Source organism: Bufo bufo, chromosome 2 (assembly GCF_905171765.1).
Source record: "Bufo bufo chromosome 2, aBufBuf1.1, whole genome shotgun sequence".
NCBI classification, from domain to species: domain Eukaryota; kingdom Metazoa; phylum Chordata; class Amphibia; order Anura; family Bufonidae; genus Bufo; species Bufo bufo.
The window spans coordinates 305651720-305679016 of NC_053390.1; the positions used below are offsets into that span (position 1 = coordinate 305651720).

General features: G+C 44.7%; 1 protein-coding gene across 1 annotated transcript in view; it reads left to right on the forward strand.

The window, feature by feature from the left end:
- ACIN1 (apoptotic chromatin condensation inducer 1) overlaps positions 1-27297 on the forward strand; it is a 91532-nt gene that overhangs the window by 61158 nt on the left and 3077 nt on the right. The window contains 10 exon segments of the mRNA XM_040419738.1: positions 17935-18049; positions 22419-22464; positions 23056-23207; positions 24614-24740; positions 24743-24762; positions 24852-25035; positions 25147-25209; positions 25212-25238; positions 25241-25293; positions 25451-25558. Coding sequence (XP_040275672.1) covers positions 17935-18049; positions 22419-22464; positions 23056-23207; positions 24614-24740; positions 24743-24762; positions 24852-25035; positions 25147-25209; positions 25212-25238; positions 25241-25293; positions 25451-25558 — 895 coding nt within the window.

Below are 27297 nucleotides of genomic sequence, written 5' to 3' on the forward strand. Positions count from 1 at the left end.
ATACCTTCAGGGGCGTGTTTTCTACAATGGGGTCATTTTGGGGTGATTTCTATTATGTAAGCCTCACAATGTGATTTCAGACCTGAACTGGTCCTTTAAAAAGTGGGTTTTGGAAATTTTCAGAAAATTTTCAATATTTGCTTCTAAACTTCTAAGCCTTCTAACGTCCCCAAAAAAGAAAATGTAATTTACAAAATAATCCAAACATGAAGTAGACATATGGGAAATGTAAAGTAATAAATATTTTAGGAGGTATCACTATCTGTTTTAAAAGCAGAGACATTTTGATAATTGCTAATTTTTCAAAAATTTGGGTAAATTTGCAATTTTTTTCTAAATAAAAATGAAATATTTTGACTCAAATTTACCACTGTCATGAAGTACAATATGTGATGAGAAAACAATCTCAGAATGGCTTAAGGTGAAAAATGGCAAGGTCCTTAAGGGGTTAAAAGCATAACACCCCCCCCCCCCAAGAATAAGAATAAATACAATTTTCAAACTTTGCATGTGTTGAATTACATACATTATACACGCCCAATAAAAATGGCCCGTCCATTCCAAAGAGAGTATTCAGCTGAGAAGGCATACACCATTCTTGCCTCTGAAACTAATAAAGCAAGCAAGGGAGATTCCTCTACTGTACTCCTCTTCCTTCTCATACAGTTATGAGAGACCCTCAAGAAGGCGTTCCAATACAACAGCTAGAGCAGCCTCCCTCGAAGAGTGATCCCATATGGACCCCATCCCCTGAAGATCATCAGCCCAGCAATTTATTGCCCAATATCATTTGCTCAACCCCTGAATTGGACCCCAAGAAATGCAGCAGATATTGACAGTTTGGGGTCTTGTGCTGCATATGGGCCTTGTAATAAAAATTGCAAAAAATGCCCCAAGTGAGGCAGTATTGGAGTGAAGATGCTTTGTAACACACTCCAATTCACTGTATGGCCATGACCTGGACACGATTTGAAGCCGTTAGAAAATGTTTACATTATAATAACACACAATGCCCACTACCAAATTGCCAAGATATTACCATCTATTTAAAGTTAGGCCAGTCCTCGAGCACTTTAGCACCAAGTCCCTTTTTAAAGGGAGGGTAAAATTCCACCAATACCTGTCCAGCAAGAGGACAAGGTATGGAATTAAAATGTACAAGCTGTGCGAGAGTACCTCTGGGTAAACACACAAAAGTTTCGGGTTTCCGAAGGGAGGGACACCCAGATTGAACCCCCACACAATAGTGCGGGACTTAATGCACCAACTGCTGGACCGGGGTTGCTACCTCTATGTGGATAACGATTACACGAGTCTTCCACTATTTAAGTCCTTAACTTCCAGAGGTACTGTAACTGTAGAGGTACAGTACACAAAAATCAGAGAGAAAGGGCAACGGCAGGGCTTCCCTTAATGAAAACATGCTGGGGGTTAAATACGAAGACGAGGGGGATGTCCATGTACTGACCACCAGTAACGGTGATATCCGCTCCCCTGCCCTTGTACAAGGTACCACAACCACTACCGGACTACATCCGAGACTACAATATGTACTTAGGAGGAGTTGATCTTTCAGATCAAGTTCTGAAGCTGTACTGTGCCATGCGGAAAACTAATGTGTGGTACAAAAAGCTGGCCATGCCCATTGTCCAGATAACACTGTATAATGCATTTGTGTTATTTAGATCTGCAGGCCAGGCGGAAATATTTCTTTAATTTCAACGGGTGGTGATTTTTGAAAGAGTGAGGACCTCAGTAATTCTGGAAGTTACGGCGCCTGTAGTGTACTAAAAACAAAATTTTCCTGGTGAAGTCCCCCAAACAGTAAGGAAGGGAAGGACCCTAAAAAAGGTGCAGAGTGTTCCAAAAGAGGAATACGAAAGCATGTAATTTATCATTGAAAAACCTGTGCATAAGATTGCTTCAAAGCGTACCACACGTCCATGCAGTAATACTTTTATCCTTTACGCACCCTGTACTTTTACCACCTTATTAAACTCTGCACAGCTTACATACTCTCATTTCACCAGCGACTACACAGTCATTTCTGGGGGGAAATAAACAGTGGGGTGTGTTCATTCCACCCCTTGAAAAATTTGACGCAGGGAGCAGTCCGACAGTCACTGCGCCGAATACAGAAGCACACAGCGCAGGCGCGAGAATTCGGCCGAGATGGAGAGAAGTAGGCTGTCAATCTAGAGGAGAGGGGCGGGCTGGAGCGCGCTGGGCGGCAGAAATAGTGAGTAGACTGAGCCTCTAGGTGCTGAAAAGATGCCCCCATAGCACCTAGAGGCTCATTTGCATATCAGTAAAACTACGTTTTTAAGCTTAACCGCTCCAGACAAAGGTAATACATGAACATGGTTAGGGACAGCAGACACTAGCAGATCACTAGTGTCAGACAGCTAAATAGGTGAAAATCTGGTGGTAGAAACCCTTTAAGGATTGTAATTTCCAAAATGGAGTCACTTTGTAGGCGTACCTGAAAACAATTTCAGAGGAATCTGGCCTCCTAAAACCATATTTTGCCTCTTCTCTTCCTGCCGTGTAGCCCATACAGCAGTTTACATCCACATATGGATGTATCCAGGAGAATACAGGTAACAACTGTGGGGTGCATTATCTCCTGTTACCCCTTGTGAAAATGAAAAATTTGGGGCTAAAGCATTTTATTGTAAGCCGTGTAGTTTTGCATTTTCACAGTCAAGTGGGGGGGGTGTAGTTTCCAAAATAGAGTAATTTTTTGGGGGGCTCTTCTTCTTTTTTTTTTTTTTTTTTATGTCACATCAGAGCTTCTGCAGTTGTCAGACAACAGTTTAGGGGCACATGTAGGGCGTTTCTACAGTTAGAAAACACAGTATAATAATTAGAGAGATGACTTTGCAGCGGCACATATTGGGTACTAAAAAAGTATATTGCAATTTAATAAAATTGCAATTAAATGTTTCACATTCCACTACACATTCATTTGTAGAACAAAAATTATTTTGAAATTTTTTCGGTCAAAGTGCTTCAAAAATTATTTGGGATTGGGAAGAGGTATAGTTTTAAAAATGGGGTCAGTTTTGGGGGTTCCCACTGTAGGGGTACCTCAGGATCTCTTCAAATGCAACATGGTATCTCAAAATCTTTCCAGCAAAATCTGCTTTCTAAAGACTGTATGGCGCTTCTTCCCTTCTGAACCCTCCTATGTGCCCATACAGCAGTTTATGACCACATATTAGGCGTTGACATTAAGGATCGACCGATATTTATTTTTTTAGGGCAGATACCGATAATTTATACCGATATTCTGTGAATTTTCTTTCTTTTTTTTTATTCCTACACAAATCTGCTGAAAGTTAATGTTTATGGTTAGCGTGTAGTTATTTTTTTTTTGTAAATCTTTCTTTTTCATTTATACTTCTTTTTTTTTTTTTTTTTTTTTTTTATTACAAACTTTTAGCCCCCTTAGGGACTAGAACCCTTGTCCTATTCACCCTGATGGATCTCTGTCAGGGTGAATAGTACCTCACACTCTCTCTGCTGCTCTGTGCTTTGTGCACACAGCAGCATGGAGCTTACCATGGGAGCCAGGGCTCCAATAGCGTCCTGGCTGCCATGGTAACCGATCGGAGCCCCAGGCTTACACTGCTGGAGGAGGGGAGAGGGGACCCTGTGGCCACTGCCACCAATGATTAATACTGGGGGGCGCACTGCGCCACCAATGTTTTTAATACTGGGGTGGGGGGGGGCGCACTGCGCCACCAATGTTTTTAATGTGGGGGGCGCACTGCGCCATCAATGATTAATACTGGGGGGGATTGGGGGGGCGCACTGCGCCACCAATGAAGATAAATCTCTCATTTATTTATATACAGGAGGCGGGAGCTGGCTGCAGAATCACATAGCCGGCTCCCGACCTCTATGGCGGTAGCTGCGATCCGCGGCACCTGAGGGGTTAACTACCGCAGATCGCAGCTACTTGTCATAGAGGTCGGGAGCCAGCTATGTGATTCTGCAGCCAGCTCCCGCCTCCTGTATATGAATAAATGAGAGTTAACTTCATTGGTGGCGCAGTGGCCACAGCCCCGCCCCTCCTCTTGTCCTCCCTCCTCTCATTGGTGGTGGCAGCACAGGGGAAGGGAGACACTGCTTCCTTCTCCCCTGTGCTGCTGAGGGAACACAGAACACTGTCAGCAGTGCGATCCTTGTTCCCAATACGTTATAGGAATATCGGCAAAATAGATGCCGATAACGGTCAAAATCATGAATATCGGCCGATAATGTCGGTAAAACCGAAAATCGGTCTATCCCTAGTTGCCATATTCAGGACGAAATGTGTAACAAAATGTGGGGTGATTTTTCTCATGTTACCCGTTGAGAAAGTGAAAAAGTAAATGCCAGTCCAGCAAAATCTCCCTCCAGAATCCATCTGCCGCTTCTTCCCTTTTGAGCCCTGCCGTGTGCTTGTACAGCAGTTTACAACCACATATGGGGTGTGTCTATAAACTGTGGAATGAGGTTAACCAATATTGAGGTTTGTTTTGCGGTTTGTTTTGTAGTACAGGAAAAATGTATTAAAATGGAAAATCTGCAAAAAAATGTATTTCACCTCCATTTTGCTTTAATTCCTGTGTAACATCTAAAGGGTTTCTGTCACCACAATTATCCCTAATAAACAGGCTGACATTATAGATGTGCAAATATCAGCTGAATCTAACTATGCTATTCATATATTTATTTATTAGGTATGCCCGGTTTTGTGTAATTTGAAGTTTTATTATAAGCAAATTAGCCTCTATGAGCAGGGGGGCCTTGTCACTCCCTGCCGTCCTTGATTGACAGGGCCAGGCAGAGTTAGTCTCCTCCTGCCGGCCCTGTGTACTGGGGAAATCTCTCGCCTGCGCCGTCCCGTTCAGTATTCGGCGCAAGCGCAGTGAGGGTATCTGCAGATTCTTTTGTGGGTTTTTCTGCGTTTCTGCTTCAAAATCCTTGTTGCTTGCAGGCTTTGTTGCACATTTTGATTTCAATATCTGCATCACAGGTCAGGTTCTGGACCATGCAGATGAGATTTTGAAAATATCATCTACTTATGCCTTGTTCATATTTCCGTTTGTGGATCTGGCAGGCTGTTCCGGCACAGAGCAGAATCCCGGAAACTCTAGTTCAGCACCATTGACAATGGGGGCCAGTGGTGATCTGGCCAATTTCCAGCGAAAATAAACCGCTGCGTGCAACAATTTTCTTTCGGACAAAACCCAATATGTTTTACGGAAATCTGCCGGATGTGTGAAATTCAGCAGACTGCTCTCTGCTGGATCCACAAACAGAGATGTGAACGAGGCCTCAGCTAGTGCTACATTAGGGCTCATACACAAGATTTATTTTTTCACGGGGGGAGGTATTATCCGGGTATTATCCCCATGAACAATGAAATCAGAAATAAGAGATTTAAATATATAAATTAAAATTTTATTTAATCTTTTCCCACGAAACTATAGATTACAAAACCTTACCCACAAGAACTATAGATCTTAAACATGCAGACTGCACTGCATTTGGTGGTGAGAAGTCCTCTAAGGCCTCTTGCACACGACCGTATGCTCTCCGAGATATACGGTCCGTGAGCGGGCCATATGTCCCGAAGCGGCATTGATCGGAATATGTCCCGGAGCGGTATTTATCGCGCGCACAGCATCATAGATTACAACCATGTTATAAGGGAAAATAATAAAATTTACAGAATTCTGGACCCAAACCCGAACTTCTCTGAAGAAGTCTCTGTTCGGGTCTGGGTACCAAACATGCCGATTTTTCTCACGCACGCGCAAAATGCATTGAAACGCTTTGCACTCGCGGGGAAAAATTGCGCATGTTCCCTCAACGCACCCGCATCTTTTCCCTCAACGCCCGTGTAAAACCAGCCTTAGGCTCCATTCACACTTCCGCAATTTCGTTCCGCATTTTGCGGAACGGAATTGCGAACCCATTCATTTCTATGGGACAGTACGATGTGCTGCCCGGACATGGAATTGTGGATCCGCACTTCCGGGTCCACACTTCCGTTCCGCAAAAAAATAGAACATGTCCTATTCTTGACCGCAATTGCGGACAGGAACAGACATATTCTATTAGTGCCGGCAATGTGCGGTCCGCAAAATGCGGAACGCACATTGCCGCTGTCCGTGTTTTGTGGATCCGCAAAACACGTTGCGGACGTGTGAATGGAGCTTTAGAGTTGTATGGGAAAAATAAATTGTTAGGCTAGTGCTATACATTAAGCAGGGAACAGCCTGCCAGATCTCTTTGCATTCTGTTTGCATAGTTCGGAGACTTACAAACTTTTGGCAGTGCCAGAATGCTGAAGCAGCCTGACTAATTTATAGTACTAGTGTGAAACTAGCCTAAAAAATACTATGGAAAAATGGCATTAAAACGGCACACACTGCAACTTTTTTTTTCAAGCAGGACAAATGCTCTAAAAGATGCCACTCCCAAAAAAAAAGTTCTGTTTGCCATTTCCTATAGGCTTCCATGCAACATCTGGAACTGCAGTTTTTTTTATGGCACAGCAAAAAAAGAAAAGAAAAGAAAAAAAAGACAGTAAAAAATAGTGACACAAGCCTTTTACAGTACCTTATTTTTTACCCCATAAGATGCACTTTTCCCCCCCAAAAAAATGGGGGGGGAATGCCCCTGCGTCTTCTGGGGCGAATGCTGACAGTTTTACATCGCAGGCTGCGATGTATGAGCGAGCGGGGAGGGACTAGGAGGAGGAGCTGGGGGCCAGCAATTGCGGCAGGGCCGGTGCAGTGACTGTACTCCGGCCCCGCCGCTCCAGTGCTGCACTGTACAAATATAAAATGTCTCCCTGATGTCACGTGCCTGCGTCGCCTACTTTTTTTTTTTTATTAATTAGTTTTTATTTTATATCCAAAAACTTGAAACTTTGACTTTTACACAGGTACAATACATATCCACAAATTTGGTAAATTTTTCTATCATGAATGCAAGATTAATATCCAGAAAAAAGAACTTATTTAATATCATTGTAAAACTGAGAGAGAGAGAGAGAGGGGCGTGTAGTATAGGCGGTGTAGAATCCTAAACTGAATTAACCTGTGATTCCCAGATATAGAAGTTTTCCGAATATTCCTGTACATTAATTCCCATTTTAGTGTTTTATTATTTACAATATCTTGATCCCATTTCACTTCACTTCTAAACTTATTAATTTTACCCATTTCCCCTCTCAATTTACTATAAATTAGTGAGATAGACATACTATTCTGGTATGAATTGAAACACCAATCCATAAAATCATGCAAGTTAACCGTAAACACCTCTGTATCTTTAGTGCACCTAAAAGCATGTTTAGCCTGAAAGTATTTATACTTATCTAATATTTTAATATCTCTGTGCCCAAGTATATCCTCTAATGTCCTAATATCACCATTATATATCATTTGCTCAACCCTGGTTATTCCCTTCCTTTCCCAGAATTCAATATCATCCATCTTATTAAATTCATTAAAGTGCACATTATACCATAGGGGGGGGGGGGGTAAATTTAAATATATGCGTAATTCCCCAAATACCTTTTAAGTGAGTTCCAAACACGTTGCATAGAGTGTGATATGATGCATTTTTCCCCCCTTCTCCTATATAGCCAGTTTCTAAAATGCTGACTATATCCCGCTGGGGTCCTCTATAATTTCTAATGAATTGGGGGAATATATTGAAAGGGGCAGAGAGATACCACTGTATTTGAGAGGCTAGATAATAGCCCCGCAAGCAAGGGAAGGATAAACCACCATTCTCCTCTGCTAGCCATAGATAACTCTGTTTAATACGTACTCTTTTCCTGCCCCAGATTAGATCGTTAAACAATCTCTCCAAAGCTTTGAAATGTGTATCTTCAATCCATATCGGGCAAGGGGTCAGTTGGTATAATATCTGTGGGAGAAGCACCATTTTAATTAAAGTAATCCTATCTGCCTGTCCCAACGTCAACTTTTGCCAAACATGTACTTTGTTTTTTATTTGGGGGTACGGCTGATCCGTACCCCCAGATATTCCAATGAGTCTGTTAAAGTTAGACATCTAACATCCGCAACTTTAACTGGGGGAATCTTATTTAGCGGAAGCAAGGCTGATTTCTGCCAGTTCACTTCATATCCAGAAAAAAGGCCAAATTAGTTTATTATCTTCATCACATAGGGCAGGGCTAAGTATCCATCCCTTAAATATATAAGGACATCGTCAGCATACAAGCTAATTTTGTCCTTCAAATCCTGCCCGCCGAAACCAAAGATATGCGTATCCTGTCTAATTCGACATGCCAGGGGCTCAAAAAAAATAGCAAATAAAAGGGGGGATAAGGGGCAACCCTGTCTAGTACCCCGTTGTAACTCAAAGGGGTCCGACAAAGAGCCGTTCACATTTATCCTTGCCCTAGGCGACTCATACAACAACTTAACCCATTGGATAAAATTAAGTCCAAAGTTCATCCTGTGCATTATTTCCCACAAAAAATTCCACTCCACCCTGTCAAACGCCTTAGCGGCATCTAAAGACAGGATGGAACGGTCCTCAGATATAAAATGTCTCATTCAATTAAAAGTGATTAAACATGCCCCCTCACTCCTAATATTACCGTACACCCTATCAGCTTCTGTAGAATGCAGGCAGGGCGGGCAGCAGTGTAACTCCCTGATGTCACGTGCCTGCGTCGCCTACTTTATGAACGAAGCAGGCGGCACGTGACGTGAGTGACGCGCCGGCCTGCCTGCCTGCGTTGAAGCTGTTAGGGTGTACGGTAATATTAGGAGTGAGGGGGCATGTTTAATCACTTTTAATTGAATGAGACATTTTATATTTGTATACTGCAGCACTGGAGCGGTGGGGGGGGGGGGGGAATATGGGGTGGGGGGGTCTGTGGATGGCACATATATAACAGTGCCATCCAAAGATCCCCCATAACAGTGCCATCCACAGATCCCCCATAACAGTGCCATCCACAGATCCCCCATAACAGTGCCATCCACAGATCCCCCCCCATAACGGTGCCATCCACAGATCCCCCCCCCATAACGGTGCCATCCACAGATCCCCCCCCCATAACAGTGCCATCCACAAAGATCCCCCATAACAGTGCCATCCACAGAGATCCCCCATAACAGTGCCATCCACAGAGATCCCCCATAACAGTGCCATCCACAGAGATCCCCCATAACAGTGCCATCCACAGAGATCCCCCATAACAGTGCCATCCACAGAGATCCCCCATAACAGTGCCATCCACAGAGATCCCCCATAACAGTGCCATCCACAGAGATCCCCCATAACAGTGCCATCCACAGAGATCCCCCATAACAGTGCCATCCACAGAGATCCCCCATAACAGTGCCATCCACAGAGATCCCCCATAACAGTGCCACCCACAGAGATCCCCCATAACAGTGCCACCCACAGAGATCCCCCATAACAGTGCCACCCACAGAGATCCCCCATAACAGTGCCACCCACAGAGATCCCCCATAACAGTGCCACCCACAGAGATCCCCCATAACAGTGCCACCCACAGAGATCCCCCATAACAGTGCCATCCACAGAGATCCCCCATAACAGTGCCACCCACAGAGATCCCCCATAACAGTGCCACCCACAGAGATCCCCCATAACAGTGCCACCCACAGAGATCCCCCATAACAGTGCCACCCACAGAGATCCCCCATAACAGTGCCACCCACAGAGATCCCCCATAACAGTGCCACCCACAGAGATCCCCCATAACAGTGCCACCCACAGAGATCCCCCATAACAGTGCCACCCACAGAGATCCCCCATAACAGTGCCACCCACAGAGATCCCCCATAACAGTGCCACCCACAGAGATCCCCCATAACAGTGCCACCCACAGAGATCCCCCATAACAGTGCCACCCCCATTTCCTATGGGATATTTTTTTATTTTTTTTACTTGTGGTTTAAAAAAGAAAAGTTGGCAAGATTTATCTAAACTGGTGTAAAGTAGAACTGGCTTAGTTGCCAGGAAAGTCGGGTTGCTAGGAGGCAAGCCAGTTTTCTTCTACACCAGTTTTGATAAGTCTCCCTTAGGCTACCTGCACATGTTGCGGATTACAAACAGATTTTCATGCGGAAAATCCGCGGTCTAAGGGCTCATGCACACGACCGTGCCGTTTTTTGCGGTTCACAAATTGCCCCCTGGATCTCACAGGCAAGCAGGCTGTAAGTGTATTACAGTGAGTAACACACTTACAGCCAATGCATCACAATACAGAAGTATTGTGATGCATTGTAAAGGGGATCAGACCCCAAAAAGCTGAAGTCCAAGAGTGAGACAAAAAATAAAGTGTACAAAAAAGTAAAAAAAAAAAAAAAGTTTCAGGTAAAAAAAAATTAAAAAAGCGTCCTTTTCCCAAAATAAAGTACAAAAAAATTAGGTATCGCCGCGTCTGTATCAACCGGCTATATAAAAATCACATGACCTAACCCCTCCAATCAACCCCGTCAAAAAAAATTAATAAAAAACGTGCTTTTTTTTGTCACCTTACATCACTAAAAGTGCAACACCAAGTGATCAAAAAGGTGTACGCCCCCCAAAATAGTACCAATCTAACCGTCACCTCATCCAGCAAAACATGATACCCTAAGGCCTCTTTAACACGAGCGTCACGTGTGAGGGCCGGACAAGATGTGGGTGCGTTGCGGGAAATGCGCAATTTTTCCGCGCGAGTGCAAAGCGGTTTTGCACGTGAGAAAAATCGGCATGTTTGGTACCCTAACCCGGACTTCTTCACAGAAGTTCGGGTTAGGTGTTGTGTAGATTTTATTATTTTCCCTTATAACATGGTTATAAAGGAAAATATTTGCATTCTTAATACAGAATGCTAAGTAAATAAGGGATGGAGGGGTTAAAAAAAAAATAATTAAACTCGCCTCATCCACTTTTTCACGCAGCCCGACTTGTCTTCTTTCCTTGAGGACCTGGGAGGAAAAGGACCTTTGGTGACATCACTGTGCTCATTGCTCATCACATGGTCCATCGCCATGGTGATGGACCATGTGATGAGCGCAGTGACGTCACCAAAGGTCCCTTTCCTCCCAGGTCCTCAAAGAAGAAGAAAGAAGGCAAGCCGAGCTGCGCGCACTTGTTTGCGGATGCTTGCGATTTTCACGCAGCCCCGTTCACTTCTATGGGGCCTGCGTTGCGTGAAACGCACAATATAGAGCATGCTGCGATTTTCACGCAACGCACAAGTGCTGCATGAAAATTACCGCTCATCTGAACAGCCCCATTGGGGTGAATGGGTCCGGATTCAGTGCGGGTGCAGTGCGTTCACCTCACGCATTGCACCCGCGTGGAATTCTCGCCCATGTGAAAGGGGCCTAAACTAAGACAATTGCCCAAACAATATGGCTCTCAGACTATGGAGACACTAAAACTAGTTTCAAAAATGCTGTTATTGTGTAAAACTTAAGTATATAAAAAAGCATACATATTGGGTATCGCCACATCCGTAACAACCTGCTCTAAAATACCACATGACCTAACCCCTCAGGTGAACACCGTAAAAAAATAAAAATGGTGTCAAAAAAGCCATTTCTGTCACCTTACATCACAAAAAGTGTAATAGCAAGCGACCAAAGTCATAGTACCAATCAAACCCAAAATAGTACCAATCAAACCGTCATCTCATCTCGCAAAAATGATACTCTACCTAAGACAATCAGCCAAGAACTGAAAAAACTATGGCTCTCAGACTATGGAGACACTAGAAAATAATTGTTTTTTCAAAAATGCTTTATTATGTAAAACTGAAACATTTGGTATTGTCACATCCGTAACAACCTGCTCTATAAAAATACCATATGATCTAACCTGTCAGATGGACGTTGTAAATAACAAAAAATAAAAACTGTGCCAAAACAGCTATTTTTTTGTTACCTTGCCTCACAAAAAGTGTAATATAGAGCAACCAAAAATCATATGTACCCTAAACTAGTACCAACAAAACTGTCACCTTATCCTGTAGTTTCCAAAATGGGGTCACTTTTTTGGAGTTTCTACTCTAGGGGTGCATCAGGGGGGCTTCAAATGGGACATGGGGTCAAAAAAAAAAACAGTTCAGCAAAATCTGCCTCCCAAAAACTATACGCCATTCCTTTCCTTCTGCGCCCTGCCATGTGCCCGTACAGCAGTTTACGACCACATATGGGGTGTTTCTGTAAACTACAGAATCAGGGCCATAAATATTGAGTTTTATTTGGCTGTTAACCCTTGCTTTGTTACTGGATTTTTTTTATTAAAATGGAAAATCTGCCAAAAAAGTGAAATTCTGAAATTTCATCTCCATTTTCCATTAATTAAGTTTGTAAAATCAGTTTGGAATACCTTGAGGGATGTAGTTTCTAAAATGGTTTATTTTTGGGTGGTTTCTATTATGTAAGCCTCACAAAGTGACTTCAGACCTGAACTGGTCCTTTTTAAAAAGTGGGTTTTGGAAATTTTCAGAAAAATTTCATGTTTTGCTTCTAAGCCTTCTAACGTCCCCAAAAAATAAAATGGCATTCACAAAATGATCCAAACATAAAGTAGACATATGGGGAATGTAAAGTAATAATTATTTTTGAAGGTATTACTATCTATTATAAAAGTAGAAAAATAGAAATTTAGAAATTTGCTAATTATTCAAAATTTTTGGTAAATTTTGTATTTTTTTTTCTAAATTAAAAATTTTTTTACTCAATTTTACCACTGTCATGAAGTACAATATGTGATGAGAAAACAGTCTCAGCATGGCCTGGATAAGTAAAAGCGTTTTAAAGTTATAACCACATAAAGTGACACATGTTTGCTTGATGGATATGCACCTGTGACTGTATATGAATGTGCTAGTCTAAATTTTCTTGTAGTATGTATTGAGGGTAGCACCTCTTTTTGGCCTCTTGCACACGAACATGTGTGCCCCGTGGCCGCACTGCGGGCCACAATGCACGAACACCCACCGTGGGGCCGCCACAGTGGATCACGGACCCATTCACTTTAATGGGTCCGTGATCCGGCCGTTCCATAGTGGTACCGTTCCCACCATTCCGGATTTGCAGACCTATTGAATGGGTCCGCATTTGTTATGCGACATGCACATGGAACGGTGCCCGTGTATTGCGGATCCGCAAATGCGGTTCGCAATACGGCAACGGGACACCTACGGTCGTGTGCAGGAGGCCTTAGACTGAGCAACGCCCATCTGCCTGGGGCTTCTGAGCAGAGTACTTATGTAGCTGGTTCCTACACTGCCCTGAATATTGTAGGCTTAGGTAAGTCCAAGAGAGGCGGTATACTAGTGTCAGGGACCCGTCTGTGGAAGCCACCTGGTATATGTGCCCGACACACGTTTGATCAAAAATGCGCGCTAAGAGCTTTCATTTATAGTAGGTATAATACCACTTTACTTTAGAATGATCTCCATTTCTCAGCTCTATTGTTTGTATGTGTAAAGTTGTGCAGCCATTTATTTATTTTTATCAACCATTGCTTGATGGATATGCACCTGTGACTATGTATATGAATGTGTTAGTCTAAATTTTCTTGTAGTATAAAGTGACATGTCAGATTTGCAAAAAATGGCCAGGTCCTTAAAGGGAACCTGTCACCGGGATTTTGTGTATAGAGCTGAGGACATGGGTTGCTAGATGGCCGCTAGCACATCCGCAATACCTAGTCCCCATAGCTCTGTGTGCTTTTATTGTGTAAAAAAAAACAACGATTTTATACATATGCAAATTAACCTGAGATGAGTCCTGTACGTGAGATGAGTCAGGGACAGGACACATCTCAGGTTAATTTGCATATGTATCAAATCGTTTTTTTATACAATAAAAGCACACAGAGCTATGGGGACTGGATATTGTGGATGTGCTAGCGGCCATCTAGCAACCCATGTCCTCAGCTCTATACATCAAATCCCGTGACAGGTTCCCTTTAAGGTGAAAAATAGCAGGGTCCTGAAGGAGTTAATCAATTTACTAACATGATCTCCGAGCAGCCGTGTGTGAAAATCGCATTGCATCCGCACTTGCTTGCGATTTTCACGCATACCCATTCACTTCTATGGGGCTTGCGTTGCGTGAAAAACACACAATATAGAGCATGCTGCGATTTTCACACAACGCACAAGTGACACGTGAATATCACTACTCATCTGCACAGCCCCATTGAAGTGAATGGGTCCGGATTCAGTGCAGGTGCAATGCGTTTACCTCACGCATGGCACCCGCGCGGAATTGTCGCCCGTGTGAAAGAGGCCTTTGTGACAGAATGGCTCACCATTTTTAATAAAGACCAATTGCAAAAATGATTTTTAGCCCAAAATGAGTATAGCCTCATTCACACGTCAGTGTTTCACGGACGTGTGCTGTACGTGTTCTCCCCATTCATTTTAATGTGTGTATTTAGACATCGGTGATTTAGCACAGTCCGTGGGTCAGTGTTTTTAGCACGGATGCATGCTCTATTTTGTCCGTGTTCACAGATCCATCACATCCATTATAGTCTATGGGTCCGTGAATACCACGGATGCAATCCGTATTTCACGGATCATTAAGAAGAGATGCTTTGAAAATTATTTTTCAGCTGTTTAGTGTCAGTGAAACACGGACAGCAAAAACGGACACATGGATCCTTCACGGACAGCTTCACGGATGCATCACTGACCACCTGCCCACGGATTTGAGCACGGACGTGTGAACGAGGCTTAAAATGCAATCATAAAAGAAATTGCCACTAAAGGTGTATATAGCTTTTAAAGGGCTATTCTGGTTATTTATAAATATCCCCTTTCCACAGGACCCAGGATAACTATTATATCAGTGGGATCCCCAGCAATCACGAGAACAGGGACCCCCTACCCCATGGAGGCCCCTTGAAATGAATAGAGCAGCCGGTCGGGCATGCATGTGGTTGCTGTATTCACTTCTATGGGAGTTCCGGATATAGACAAGTACAGCGCTCCACTATCTCTTGCCGTCAGTACAATTCGGTTATAATGCCGTGAGGTCCCCTAACAAGAGCAGAGTTCAGGACGGGAAATCATGTTCTCATATGGAGAGTGTTTCTCGCTCGTCTGAACGGGGTGCAGTTTTTGAAAGCATGGCCAGAAGTTTTATCCGTCCTTTATACCTTCTCTCCTTTTATTGATCCACTCCTGATTGTGGCTTTAAGGCCCCTCCATGCATTGGACTTGCAGCGTGTTTCAGCGCATAGCATCATAAATCAATATAATGCTATGTAACCCTTACAATTCTGCAATGTATTGTATAACACTGACATGATGCTGTCAGCGTTATCCAATACATTCCAGAACCCTAAGGCCCCTTTCACACGGGCGAGTATTCCGCGCGGATGCGATGCGTGAGTTGAACGCATTGCATCCGCACTGAATCCTGACCCATTCATTTCTATTGGGCTGTGCACACGAGCGGTGATTTTCACGCATCACTTGTGCGTTGTGTGAAAATCGCAGCATGCTCCTCTTTGTGCGTTTTTCACGTAACGCAGGCCCCATAGAAATGAATGGGGTTGCGTGAAAATCGCAAGCAAGTGCGGATGCGGTGCGATTTTCACGCACGGTTACTAGGTGACGATCGGGATGGGGATCCGATCATTATTTCCCCTTATAGCATGGTTATAAGGGAAAATAATAGCATTCTGAATACAGAATGCTTAGTACAATAGGGCTGGAGGGGTTAAAAAAAAAAATAATAATAATAATTTACCTCGCCTTAATCCACTTGTTCGCGCAGCCGGCATCTCTTCTGTCTTTATCTGTGAGCAATAGGACCTTTGATGACGTCACTACGCTCATCACATGATCCATCACCATGGTGATGGATCATGTGATGGACCATGTGATGAACGCAGTGACGTCATCAAAGGTCCTATTGCTCACAGATGAAGACAGAAGAGATGCCGGCTGTGCGAACAAGTGGATTAAGGTGAGTTTAAAAAAAAATTAACCCCTCCAGCCCTATTGTACTATGTATTCAGAATGCTATTATTTTTCCCTTATAACCATGTTATAAGGGGAAATAATACAATCTACACAACCTTGAACCTGAACTTCTGTAAAGAAGTTCGGGTCTGGGTACCACAGTCGGTTTTTTATCACGCGCGTGCAAAACACATTGCACCCGCGCGATAAAAACTGAACATCGGAACGCAATCGCAGTCAAAACTGACTGCAATTGGGTACCTACTCGCGCGGGTTTGCCGCAATGCACCGGGACGCATCCGGACACGCCCGTGTGAAAGAGGCCTAAGGGTTACATAGCATCATAAATCAATATAATGTTATGCGACCTAAGCAGTGCTGGGAGGTCAGAACCCCATTCACACAGGGTTTTTTGTTTTTTCTCTGGTGCGGTTTTGGCGTGTATGTTATGCAAAAAGCCGCCGGTAGCAGCGCTGACTCTGCCTCCCATTGTTCTGAATGGGAGGCCGCTGGGCACTTGATGCGGCTGGGGTTTATAGCAGTGCCCACACCAATAAAGGCCTTGTGCCCACACCAAGGCCTTGTTTTTAATACATTTTGTGATTTATTTATTTTTTGGTGTGCGCCATCTTGTGTTTCTCATGTGCTCCTTGTTATAGCTTAATGGTGTGGTTCATCATCATTCAGTGGGGGCTGTAGCATTCAAGCTAAAATCCGCAGCGTGAACTAGCCTTTGGGGCTCATGCACACATCTGATCCGCAATTTTTGTGGGTCGGATGCGGACCCATTCTCTTCAACCGTGTACTGTCCTCCTCCGTATGTCTGTTCCGCGGCATCCGCTAAAATACAGACCATGTCCTATTCTCATCAGGATAGATCTGTTCTATTAGGGGCCAATATCCTTAATTTGCGGACCGCAAAACAGGCAACGGTCATCAGCATGAGCCCGTAGAGTAAATTCACAGGCAGCAGATTTCTGCTCCATAACATCCCATTCAGAAGTGTAACCTGAAGATTCTGGGCCCCAGTGCAAAATCTCTAACCGAGCCCTCCCAGCATGCACTTTCTGTGATACCAGTGCCTTCTTATGCTGCACAAGGGTCTTTGGGCCCAGTAGCGACTGCCCCCATAGGAATGGCACAGCTGCGTGTGGTGTGAGGGGTTAATGCCTGTAACGTGAGCTGCCAGCTGCGCTCAGCTTGTCGCCCCTCGCCTCCCCTCCCCCACCCGGCCCCTGGGAGCCTTCCTCCTCCGCCCTCTCTCCTCCCCGCACGCAGGACTTCTGGGTAATCGTCAAGATGGCCGCAGAGCATGTATGAGTGTGGCTCCCCTGCCGGACCGTGAGCGAGCACAGGCACTGCAGGGAGGACGCCGGCCTAGAGCTGCGCCGCTCCGGCCGCCGCACACTCGCCGTGTCTCCTGCTCTCCCGTCCCCTGCCTCTTCCTTCCCTCCTCCCCCCCATTGTATTCGACCTCCAGAGGATCCTTTCCGCCCACCCCTCCCCCCTTTCCTTTTCAGCCGGCTTCCAGGGAAATGTTATCAGAAAACAAAGACTGGTAAGGGGATCCTGGATGGGACGGCGGAGGGGAGGGTGGGGGAGAGGCGCCCTTTGTCGGAGCAGCGTTGCTGGATGCGCCGCAGTGTGTGCCGGGCTCCGTGATTGGCGGGATGCGTCACGTGTGGGTGCGGGGACCGGCTGGAACGTGGTGCGGGTTCACACTGTGCGCTCCGGAACTACAGGCCTTGCCCCAGGGGAAACTGCCACCTGGCATTGTGCAGTGTCCCGTGGTCAATACCGCATAGTGCTTAGGCCTCTTAAAGGGACAGTGCAGCTGGTGTGTTGTGGGTCACATGTGCCTGAGTGCTCCCAGGGCACAGGAAGTTCCACCATCTTGTACCTGCAGCCACTGACTCCTGTCCTTTCATCTGTTACAGTGCACCAGAGAGCGGGGCCATGGACGCCGCAGAAAGTCACACAGAGGGTGAGGTCCAAGAGGCTGCGCCATCCCAACCCCAGGAAGAGGACTGCGACACCAACGAGAAGAAAGAGGTAAGAGTGGGTGTCAGCCCCAGTCTGGTCACCGGGGGCCCATCAGTGATGAGAAGGACAGGATCGCCCACCTCATGCATATTATTCTTATGACGAGGGGACACAGATACAAGCTTATGACCCCTAGCTAGATGCCAGCATGCATGGACATGGGGTGTAAGGCCCGAGGCAGGAGAGGGCTTATGTGGGAGATGAGTTAGCAGACACCTCTTCATTTGGGAGGGTGGGACAAAATACACGTGAAACACGGCCCAGGGATGAATGCCCACTTTCTGAGCAGATATGTAACCTTGTGTACTCCACTGAATAGGGGGGGTGGGGGGGGAGTTTGAGACCTGTGGTCGCAAACAGTGGGTTTTTAGTGGGAGGGGGGAGATGGTGTTTTAAGGTGCTCCCTGCTCTCTCCCACCTCCCTTGTCCACCAGCGAAGCCTGTATAAGTGTGTGTGCCGTTCCTTCCTCCGTAAAGACACCTGTCCCATGGCCCCAGCGCTGCCACCAAAACCCTGCTGGACTTCCAGGCACTGCAGCACCCAGGCAGCCTCGGGGGTGCCGAACAGACACTGCTAAGAGCATAAAGAAAGGAGGGCTGGGTGAGATGCTTACTCCTACCAGCATGTCCCCTGGTGAGACGAAATTGAGAGTGCAAAATTGTCTAATCAAAGTGCCTGCCACTCCTTCCAGGTGGAAAGACTGTCCTGACCAAGTGTTTGTAATTATGAGATGGCTTACATAGACTCCTTTGCATCCTGAAATGTAATATGTTGTGTGTGTGTGGTCCCTCTGGTTTCTACAAGAAGCTGCTACAACATGAAAGATGCTGAAAACATTCTGAAGGACTTGTAATCCATACCTTCATGAACCTTCAACAGTATGCCAAGTCTGGAGACCATACTTCTACAAAGCTACTTCCTTCACACTGAGGGGGCCACCATCTGCACCTTAAAGACTGGCAAACGCTTTTACATTGACCACAGTCAGTTTGTTACTTTTTTACTAAAAAGAAGGGGGGAAAAGACATTGCAAAAGCACATTCTGGAGTTTCCTCAGGCCTTTGGGACTGTGATCAAGCTGTGTAGTGACTGATATATGCTCAATGACTGGAACGGAGATTGGTGACCCTGTTTCCAGCTGTGTTCATTGATACTACAGACCTGAGGTTTGGTCGGGGTCACACCACTCAAACTGCACCCGTCTGCAGGAACAAAATATGGACTCTAGCCTGATGAAGGGTCCTCTACAGCTTATGCTGCATTTGAACTTTTCACCAAACCAGACTTTTAAAGCCATCTTTGCCATGGATTTAAGGGCTCACGCCCCTTCTCACCCACCCTCCTCACCGTTTACCTTCCCACCTCACCCTCCAAAAATACACGACTAAACCAATTCCAAAATAAGCGGAGGGGCACCGGCTGGCCACTCATGAGCCACGTGGGAGAGACACACGGGGTACCCAGGACACTTCATCAATCCTCTGATTAATCGTTGGTTTCTTTTTATCTATTTCAATTTCTCTCATTCTGTTGGGGTTTTTTATTAATTTTTTCTTTGTTTTTGTTTTTTTTGTTTTTTTTTTTTTAATCAAAATTTCTTAAGGCTGGGTTCACACTGTAAGGGTCCACTCACACGTCCGTAGAATGGGTCCGGATCCGTTCCAAAACAAATCCGGACCCATTCATTCTCTATGGGGCCCAGAAGAGATGCAGAAAGCACACGGTGTGCTATCTGCATTTCCGGAGCGTGGCCCTGATCTTCCGGTCCGCAGCTCTGGAAAAAAAAATAGAACATTTCCTATTGTCCGCAATTGCGGATAGGAATAGGCAGTTCTATGGGGTGCCATCTGGATGTATTGCGTATCCGCAATACACTATGGACGTGTGAATGGACCCTTACAGTATGTCGCACAGCGAAAACCATTCAGCAAACTATATGCATTTTCCTATGGATTGCTCTGGTTTTTGGCTGTGCCCTTTTTACAGGTGAATTATTTTTATTTTTTGTTTCACCACATAGTAAAGCCACTGCTGTTTGCGGTAACTTGTGCACCCCCACCCCCCTTCGGCACACTAACAAAACATGAGAATCCAGCCTAAGACTTTTTGTTTTTCTTTTGATTTTCTGATTTAAAAGCTGGTACTCTACAGGACACTGGGTGGGATGGACTTACTGAAGGTGATGCAGTGCTTCGTACAGCATTATTCTCAGCTGTTTTCTTGGCAGCGATCAGCCGTTACGTGGCCCAGTGAGACGCATTTGAGAACCTTGGCAGTTTAGCCAAATTCACTGGTCTACCTGGTTTGTGAACGTTGCTTGTGTCCTTATCCTTAAATGGGATCTCTGGGGTTTTGATATTGATTTATCCTCAGGATATGGCATACATGTAAGGCTTCTTTCACACTGGCGTTTTGGCTTTTCGTTTGCGAGAGCCGTTCAGGGCTCTCACAAGCGGTCCAAAACAGATCGGTTTTGCCCCGAATGCATTCTGAATGGAAAAGGATCCGCTCAGAATGCATCAGTTTGCCTCCGATCAGTCTCCATTCCGCTCTGGAGGCAGACACCAAAACACTGCAGCGTCTTGCTGTCCGCTTGACGAAACTGAGCCAAACGGTTCCGTCCTGACACACAATGTAAGTCAATGGGGACGGATCTGTTTTCTTTGGCACAATAGAAAACTGATCCGTCTCCCATTGACTTTCAGTGGTGTTCATGACTGATCCGTCTTGGCTGCGTTACAGATAATACAAACGGATCCGTTCATGACGGATGCATGCGGTTGTATTATTGTAACGGATCAGTTTTTGCAGATCCATGACGGATCCACCCATAACTCGAGTGTGAAAGTAGCCTAAGATTGGTGGAGGTCACACCCTCACAATCAGCTGTGTAGTTGTCGTGCCGTCGCCACAATTGCACAGCTCTGTTCACCTTGTAGTGAGTGGAGTTGCTGGTCACTGCAGTGCAGCTACCGTTCACTTCAGTGGGAGCAGCACAGCAGTTACCAGCTCCATCCACTACACAATGGACAGAGCTATGTAGTTCTGGCAGCAACTTTATAGCTGGTTGTGAGGGGACTGACCCCGCCAATCCCATATTCATGGCCCGAGGATGGGCCATCAAAATCATGGACAACCCCTTTGAGGGTTGCCAGGCATTATTACTATATACCAGGGCTGGCAACCTGTGACTCTCCATCTGTTGTATAACTACAACTCCCACCATGCCCTGCTGTAGGCTGATAGTTGTAGACAGTCTGGTCATGCTGGGAGTTGTAATTTTGCAACAGCTGGAGAGCCTCAGGTTGGCCATCCCTGCTATATACTGTAAGCTAGGGCACTACTTTCTGGTTCTCTGTAGCGCCCATAGTGAAGTTGACATGAGAGAAGCACAGCTCTTAATTTTTTTTTTTATCCCCAAATAGCTTGAGCTTTCACCATTAACCCCTTAATGACCACCTTTTTATTTTTTTTTGCTATTTTAAAGGGAGCTGAGCACTCCTGTTGTATGAGTGAACTGGAACGGCTCCGGTTCGCAGAGCAGCCAGGACTGGAGATGGCACCAATCCGAACTGTTAGGCTGGGCTCACAAGAGACTTCACCTTCTCCATTGCAAAGGGTGAAATCTCCTGCGGTATAAATTGACATGCTGCAGACATCACATCTGCACTGTAGGTCAATTTACTTTGCATTTTATTTTATTTATTTTTTTGTATGCAAGGTGTTTATGAGAATTCCAAAATTCTCATCCACATTGCTGGTACTATACAATGCTGAAAGTCCTCGATGGTAGATCTACATCTAGTCGGTCACTTCTGAACCTGGCCTTATGGTCCCTACACACGGTGCAGATTTGTATGCAGAACATTTGCAAGAAATGTACACCAAAAACGCACCCAAATCCATACTATTTATCATGATTTTTGTGCATTTCTTGTGCGTTTTTATGTATATTTTCTGTTTGATAAAACGCTATTGACATGACGCAGATTTCAAAATCTGCATGAAAGGAAAAAAGCAAAGTATGAATGAGATTGGTGGAATCTCATTCACTTTGCTGGTACTGTATTATGCTGCATTTTGGGCTGGGTAAGCCCCTTGCACTCAGCCCTGGGGACCTAGAAAGGAGCCGAGGAAGTGTGAAAGATGTCACTAACTCCATCCCATCTTGTGTTCTGTAATGTACTGTACGTGTGGAGGGAATGTCTTAATTTATCTGCGAGTTTTTCTTTCTTTTTTTTTTTTTTCCTCCCACCCTTTGCTTATAATTTATTCTCTGTAATGGTTTGTTTTTAATTGACTGACAATGTCTTTCTCCCCTGGGGTGCCATATTGCCTCCACCTCCTTTCTCTCTGCCCTTTGTCCCTTTCCTTTAGAGTACAACACCACCAAAAACGTTTAAGAGGAAGATCTCGGTTATATGTAAGTAGCCATTTGTGTTAAATTTTTTATTTTATTTTTTTAGTTTGTATTTTCTTTAGAGAGTGGTCTTGGTATCTAATCAATAGAGAACATGGAAATTGAGAGTTGCCTACATGTTTCAGGGATTGTCCATCCTTTACCAAGTGGTGGCCTGTCACTAGCTGATCAGTGGCCGAACACCACTGAAGTAACACTCCACTACAAGGGTGTCAGAGCTGTGACTTGGGCCGACAGAACGAAATCTGAATGGCATATTGGCAGTCTGTCAGAACTACACTGATCACCTAGTGATGGCCTAACCTGGGGATAGGCTATCACTTATTAAAGGCCTGACAACCCCTTTAAAATATAGACTTGGCTAAATGACTTCATCTTTGCATCTGATCACAAGTTCAGAGAAACACTTTACGTGGAGTTAAAGTTGTAAAGCTAAATTGTGTATAGTTTTATGGATTCTTGAGACATAGAGCCAAAATATTGAGAGCGTTCATCAGAATGGGAACCCAAGGGCACGATTTAAAATTGCTGTTCTCTTCTATAGAAAATGTATTCGGGACTGATATAAAATGTTGTTTTCCTGTCTTATGAAAGCGGCTGCAAAGTGTTCCAGTCAGCCTTCTCCAGTGTCTACTATAAACAGTGACAGCGAGGGAGCACACCCTGCGCGAAGGAGGCGGTGGGGCGCCAGCACCGCTACTACACAGAAAAAGCCCTCAATCAGTATCTCTACAGAGTCACTGAAGGTACGTTCCATTCTGTGGGATAGTTGCACATGTAACGTGTTGTGTTTTCTGTAATGTGGCATCACTTGTAAGTAGTGTTGAGCAAAGCGAGCTTCGGATGCTACATCCGAAGTCACGTCGTTCAAAACTTTGGAATAATACTGTATGAAGTTTTATCTCTGTACAGCATTAGAATGTATGTATGGGCTCTGAATTTGGCTTTGATTCCAAGGTACTAGTCAGAACCAAAGCAAAGTTTGGTTTTCAAGTGGTTTTCAGCTTTAAAAATCAACTACCAAAGTTATTCAATGAAGTCACGTGCCGACTTTGTGAATAACTAACTTACTTTGGCTCATCAGAGCCCGTACATTCTAATACTGTACAGAGACGGATATCCGTACAGTATTTCAAAGTTTTAAACGAAGCGACTTCGGATGTAGCATCTGAAGCTCGCTTTGCTCACACACTATGCTGACATGGAATAGCAAAGTGTTAATTTCTTCTAGTCTGGTTCTCAGATTTGGCTTGCATAGTACTGCAGTAGTTTCAGATCTAGTAGTAGGTAATATCTGGAATGTAACAGTGGGGTTGAAAGGTTAATTGGATATTTTATACCGGTACTTTACTGTTAGACTTACAAATTAAAGGGATTCTGTCATCAGAAATGAGCCCCTATGAGCTAACATATGGCGATGTCCCTTGTAAAACACTGAATCCTAAAGTGAGTTTATCAAATGCCCCTGTGGCTCTATATTCCTAAAAAAGAGGTTTATATCACCTGTCAACAACTTCAAAATGTGTTTAAGGGGACGTCTCATGGTGAAAGGTGCCCGGCTGCAGCCATCTCATTTAGGTGCCCAGCGCCGCCTTCTGAGCTGAAATCGCCGCCTACCTCAGGTGACTAACCTTCCTTGTGCCAGCCACGCCCGCCTGTGAAGGAGCCCAGCACCGCCTATGTCTCCTCCTTTCATCAACGATAGCCGTAATCTCGCGATCATGCACAGTTTTTTCCCTGAGGCTGATGCCAGCACAGGGAAGGAACACTATACCGGCACTGCACATGCGCGAGCTCGCGGCTATCTATCGTTGATGAAAGGAGGAGACAGGCGGTGCTGGGCTCCTTCACAGGCGGGCGTGGCTGGGCACAAGGAAGTTTAGTCACCTGAGGTAGGCGGATCGAATGAAAGGGAGGGCAGCGATTTCAGCTCCAGAAGGCGGCACTGGGCACCTAAATGAGATGGCTGCAGCCGGGCACCTTTCACCATGAGACGTCCCCTTGGACACATTTTGAAGTGATTGACAGGTGATATAAACGTCTTTTTTATGAATATAGATTTAGCTTAGCTTAGATTTAGCTATAGCTGTTTAGCTTATAGGGCTCATTTCTGATGACTGAATCCCTTTAACACTTTGATTGTCCTCCTAAGAGTTTAATCCCCGAGATTAAAGAAATCAAGCAAGAGGCAGTGGTGGATCTCCATGCTGAGGATGCTCGTATTTCTGAAGATGAAAGTGAACGTAATGGAGATGACAATTCCCATGACAAAGGGCTGAAATATGCAGGACAGTCACACAGGTAGCAATGGGTTTTCTCAATCGTTATACCAGGTTGTTGATGTAAAGATTATGGACAGAATTGAATTTGTGATTTCTCTGTATATCCAGGTTGTGCCAGCTGAGGTGCAAGAAAATGGGCAAGAGGAGGATGAGGTGACATACCAAAATCAGTCAGAGGAAGCACCTACCGCTGTACAAGAACCTGCTCCTATGGAGGTAGAGCCACCACCTCCCAGTGAACAAGAAGTCAAAAAGCCATTACCAGAAAGCCCAGCACAGGCAGAGGTCAGAGGTAAGATAAATCTCTAGGAGGCAGCGACTTGACAGTAGTTTAGGAAGAAATTGTTATTTATTTATTTATTTTCTCGTTTTAATTTTCACTTTGTTTTCTCCCCCCTTCAAGTCACTTTGGGAGATACTCTATTGAGGCGGTCAATCAGTCAGCAAAAGACAAGTGTCTCTATTACAATGACGACCCAGTGCGCTCTGCATCCAGCAACCCTCACCCCCTCGACGGAAGCCAAGCTGTATTGTACATATATGTAATCTGGTGAGTCAGTATAGGTTATTAAGAGCGTCAGGTGTTTATTTAAAAATAAAATAAATTGTGGGGGGTGGAATTTGTTACTGTCTTTTGTGTAGTAGAGTTACTGCTGCTAGAAATGTTTTTTTGTTTTTTTTAAATATATAAATTATTTCATCTACAGGTCCGACCTTTCACTTTGGGGCAACTCAAAGAATTGCTCTCGCGTACTGGTACCATTGTAGATGAACATTTCTGGATAGACAAGATTAAATCTCATTGTTATGTTACGGTAAGGTTTTCTATCATGATATATATATATTTTTTTTTTTTACTGCTAGTTAAAGATATAACCAGATTTCACATCACAAACTGCAAAGGGTAAATAGATCTGAGATCTGACAAGGATTCGTGCGTCCTGAAAATCACTTCAGAATGTCTGTGTAATTCTTTTTGAGTAAATGAGTATTACAGGAGTGAATAGATTCCTTTTAAAGTAGCTAATCCACTTTTAGGGCTTTTATGTACATCATCTCCCATAGCACTGCTCTTGCATGATTTATAATGAGTCCCGAAGTTTGCTATTTGATTCATTGAATTATTTGCTAATACTGCAACAACAAAAAATCGTAACTCTACACGCCAAGAGGATCCTCAGAATCCATGCCAGATTTAAAACTTTAAGCTTTGAATATCTGCCACTGGACAGTTCGCTTTATGAATTCATTCGATATCATCTGACAGAATTATGAGTAAATTTTATATGGAATTTGACCGTACACATTGAGCGGCAGTTACGAAGGCATTTACGCCGCTGTTGTGTTAAGTCTTTTAGGGCTCTTTCACACTTTTTTCTGTTCCGGCATAGAGTTCCGTCGTCGGGGCTCTATGCCGGAAGAATCCTGATCAGGATTATCCCCATGCAATCTGATGGAGAGAAATCCGTTCAGGATGCATCAGGAATGTCTTCAGTTCCCGGAACGGAACGTTTTTTGGCCGGAGAAAATACCGCAGCATGCTGCGCTTTTTGCTCCGGTCAAAAATCCTGAACACTTGCCGCAAGGCCGGACCTGAAATTAATGCCCATTGAAAGGCATTAATACGTATCCGGCCTTAAGCTAAACGTCGTTTTGGCGCATTACCGGATCCGACGTTTAGCTTTTTCTGAATGGTTACCATGGCTGCCAGGACGCTAAAGTCCTGTTTGCCGTGGTAAAGTGTAGTGGGGAGCGGTGGGAGCAGTATACTTGCCGTCGTGCGGCTCCCAGGGCGCTTCAAAGTGACGTCAGGGCGCCCCCACGCGCATGGATGACGTGATCGCATGGATCACGTATCCATGCGCATGGGGCGCCCTGACGTCACTCTGAAGCGCCCCGGGAGCCGCACGGACGGTAAGTACTACTACTCCCCACTACTACTATGGAAACAAGACTTTAATAGCGTCCTGGGTGCCCATAGTAACACTGAACGCATTTTGAAGACGGATCGTCTTCAAAATGCTTTAAGTTCACTTGCGGTGTTACGGAATCCGGCGGGCACTTCCGGCAAATGGAGTACACGACTGATCCGGACACGCAAGTGTGAAAGAGGCCTTAATTAGGCACATCTCTCCCAGCGCACACATATGGGAGCAATAATATTTATAAACGTCCATCATTGGGTTAATGATAGCCAAATCTGCCAACTTTCAATAGGGATTTCCCCAACTTTCTCGCTGCATACATGTTAAGGAAAAGAAGAATCAGGCTTTCAGATTTCCAATGTGATGTGACCCTCCTTTCCACATTGGGATAAGCACCACCAGGGGTGTCTAAGGCTCCATTCAGACGTCCGTATGAATGTTCGGACCCATTCTTTTTCAATGGGGCAGGAAAAGATGCAGACAGCACACCAGTGTGCTCTCCGAACTTCGGTCTACGGCAAAAATAAATAAATCATGTCCTATTCTTGTACGCAATAGCGGACAAAAATAGGCACTTTCTATTCTAGTGCCTGCCATGTGCACATGGCCGATGTCAGTGTTTTGCGGAT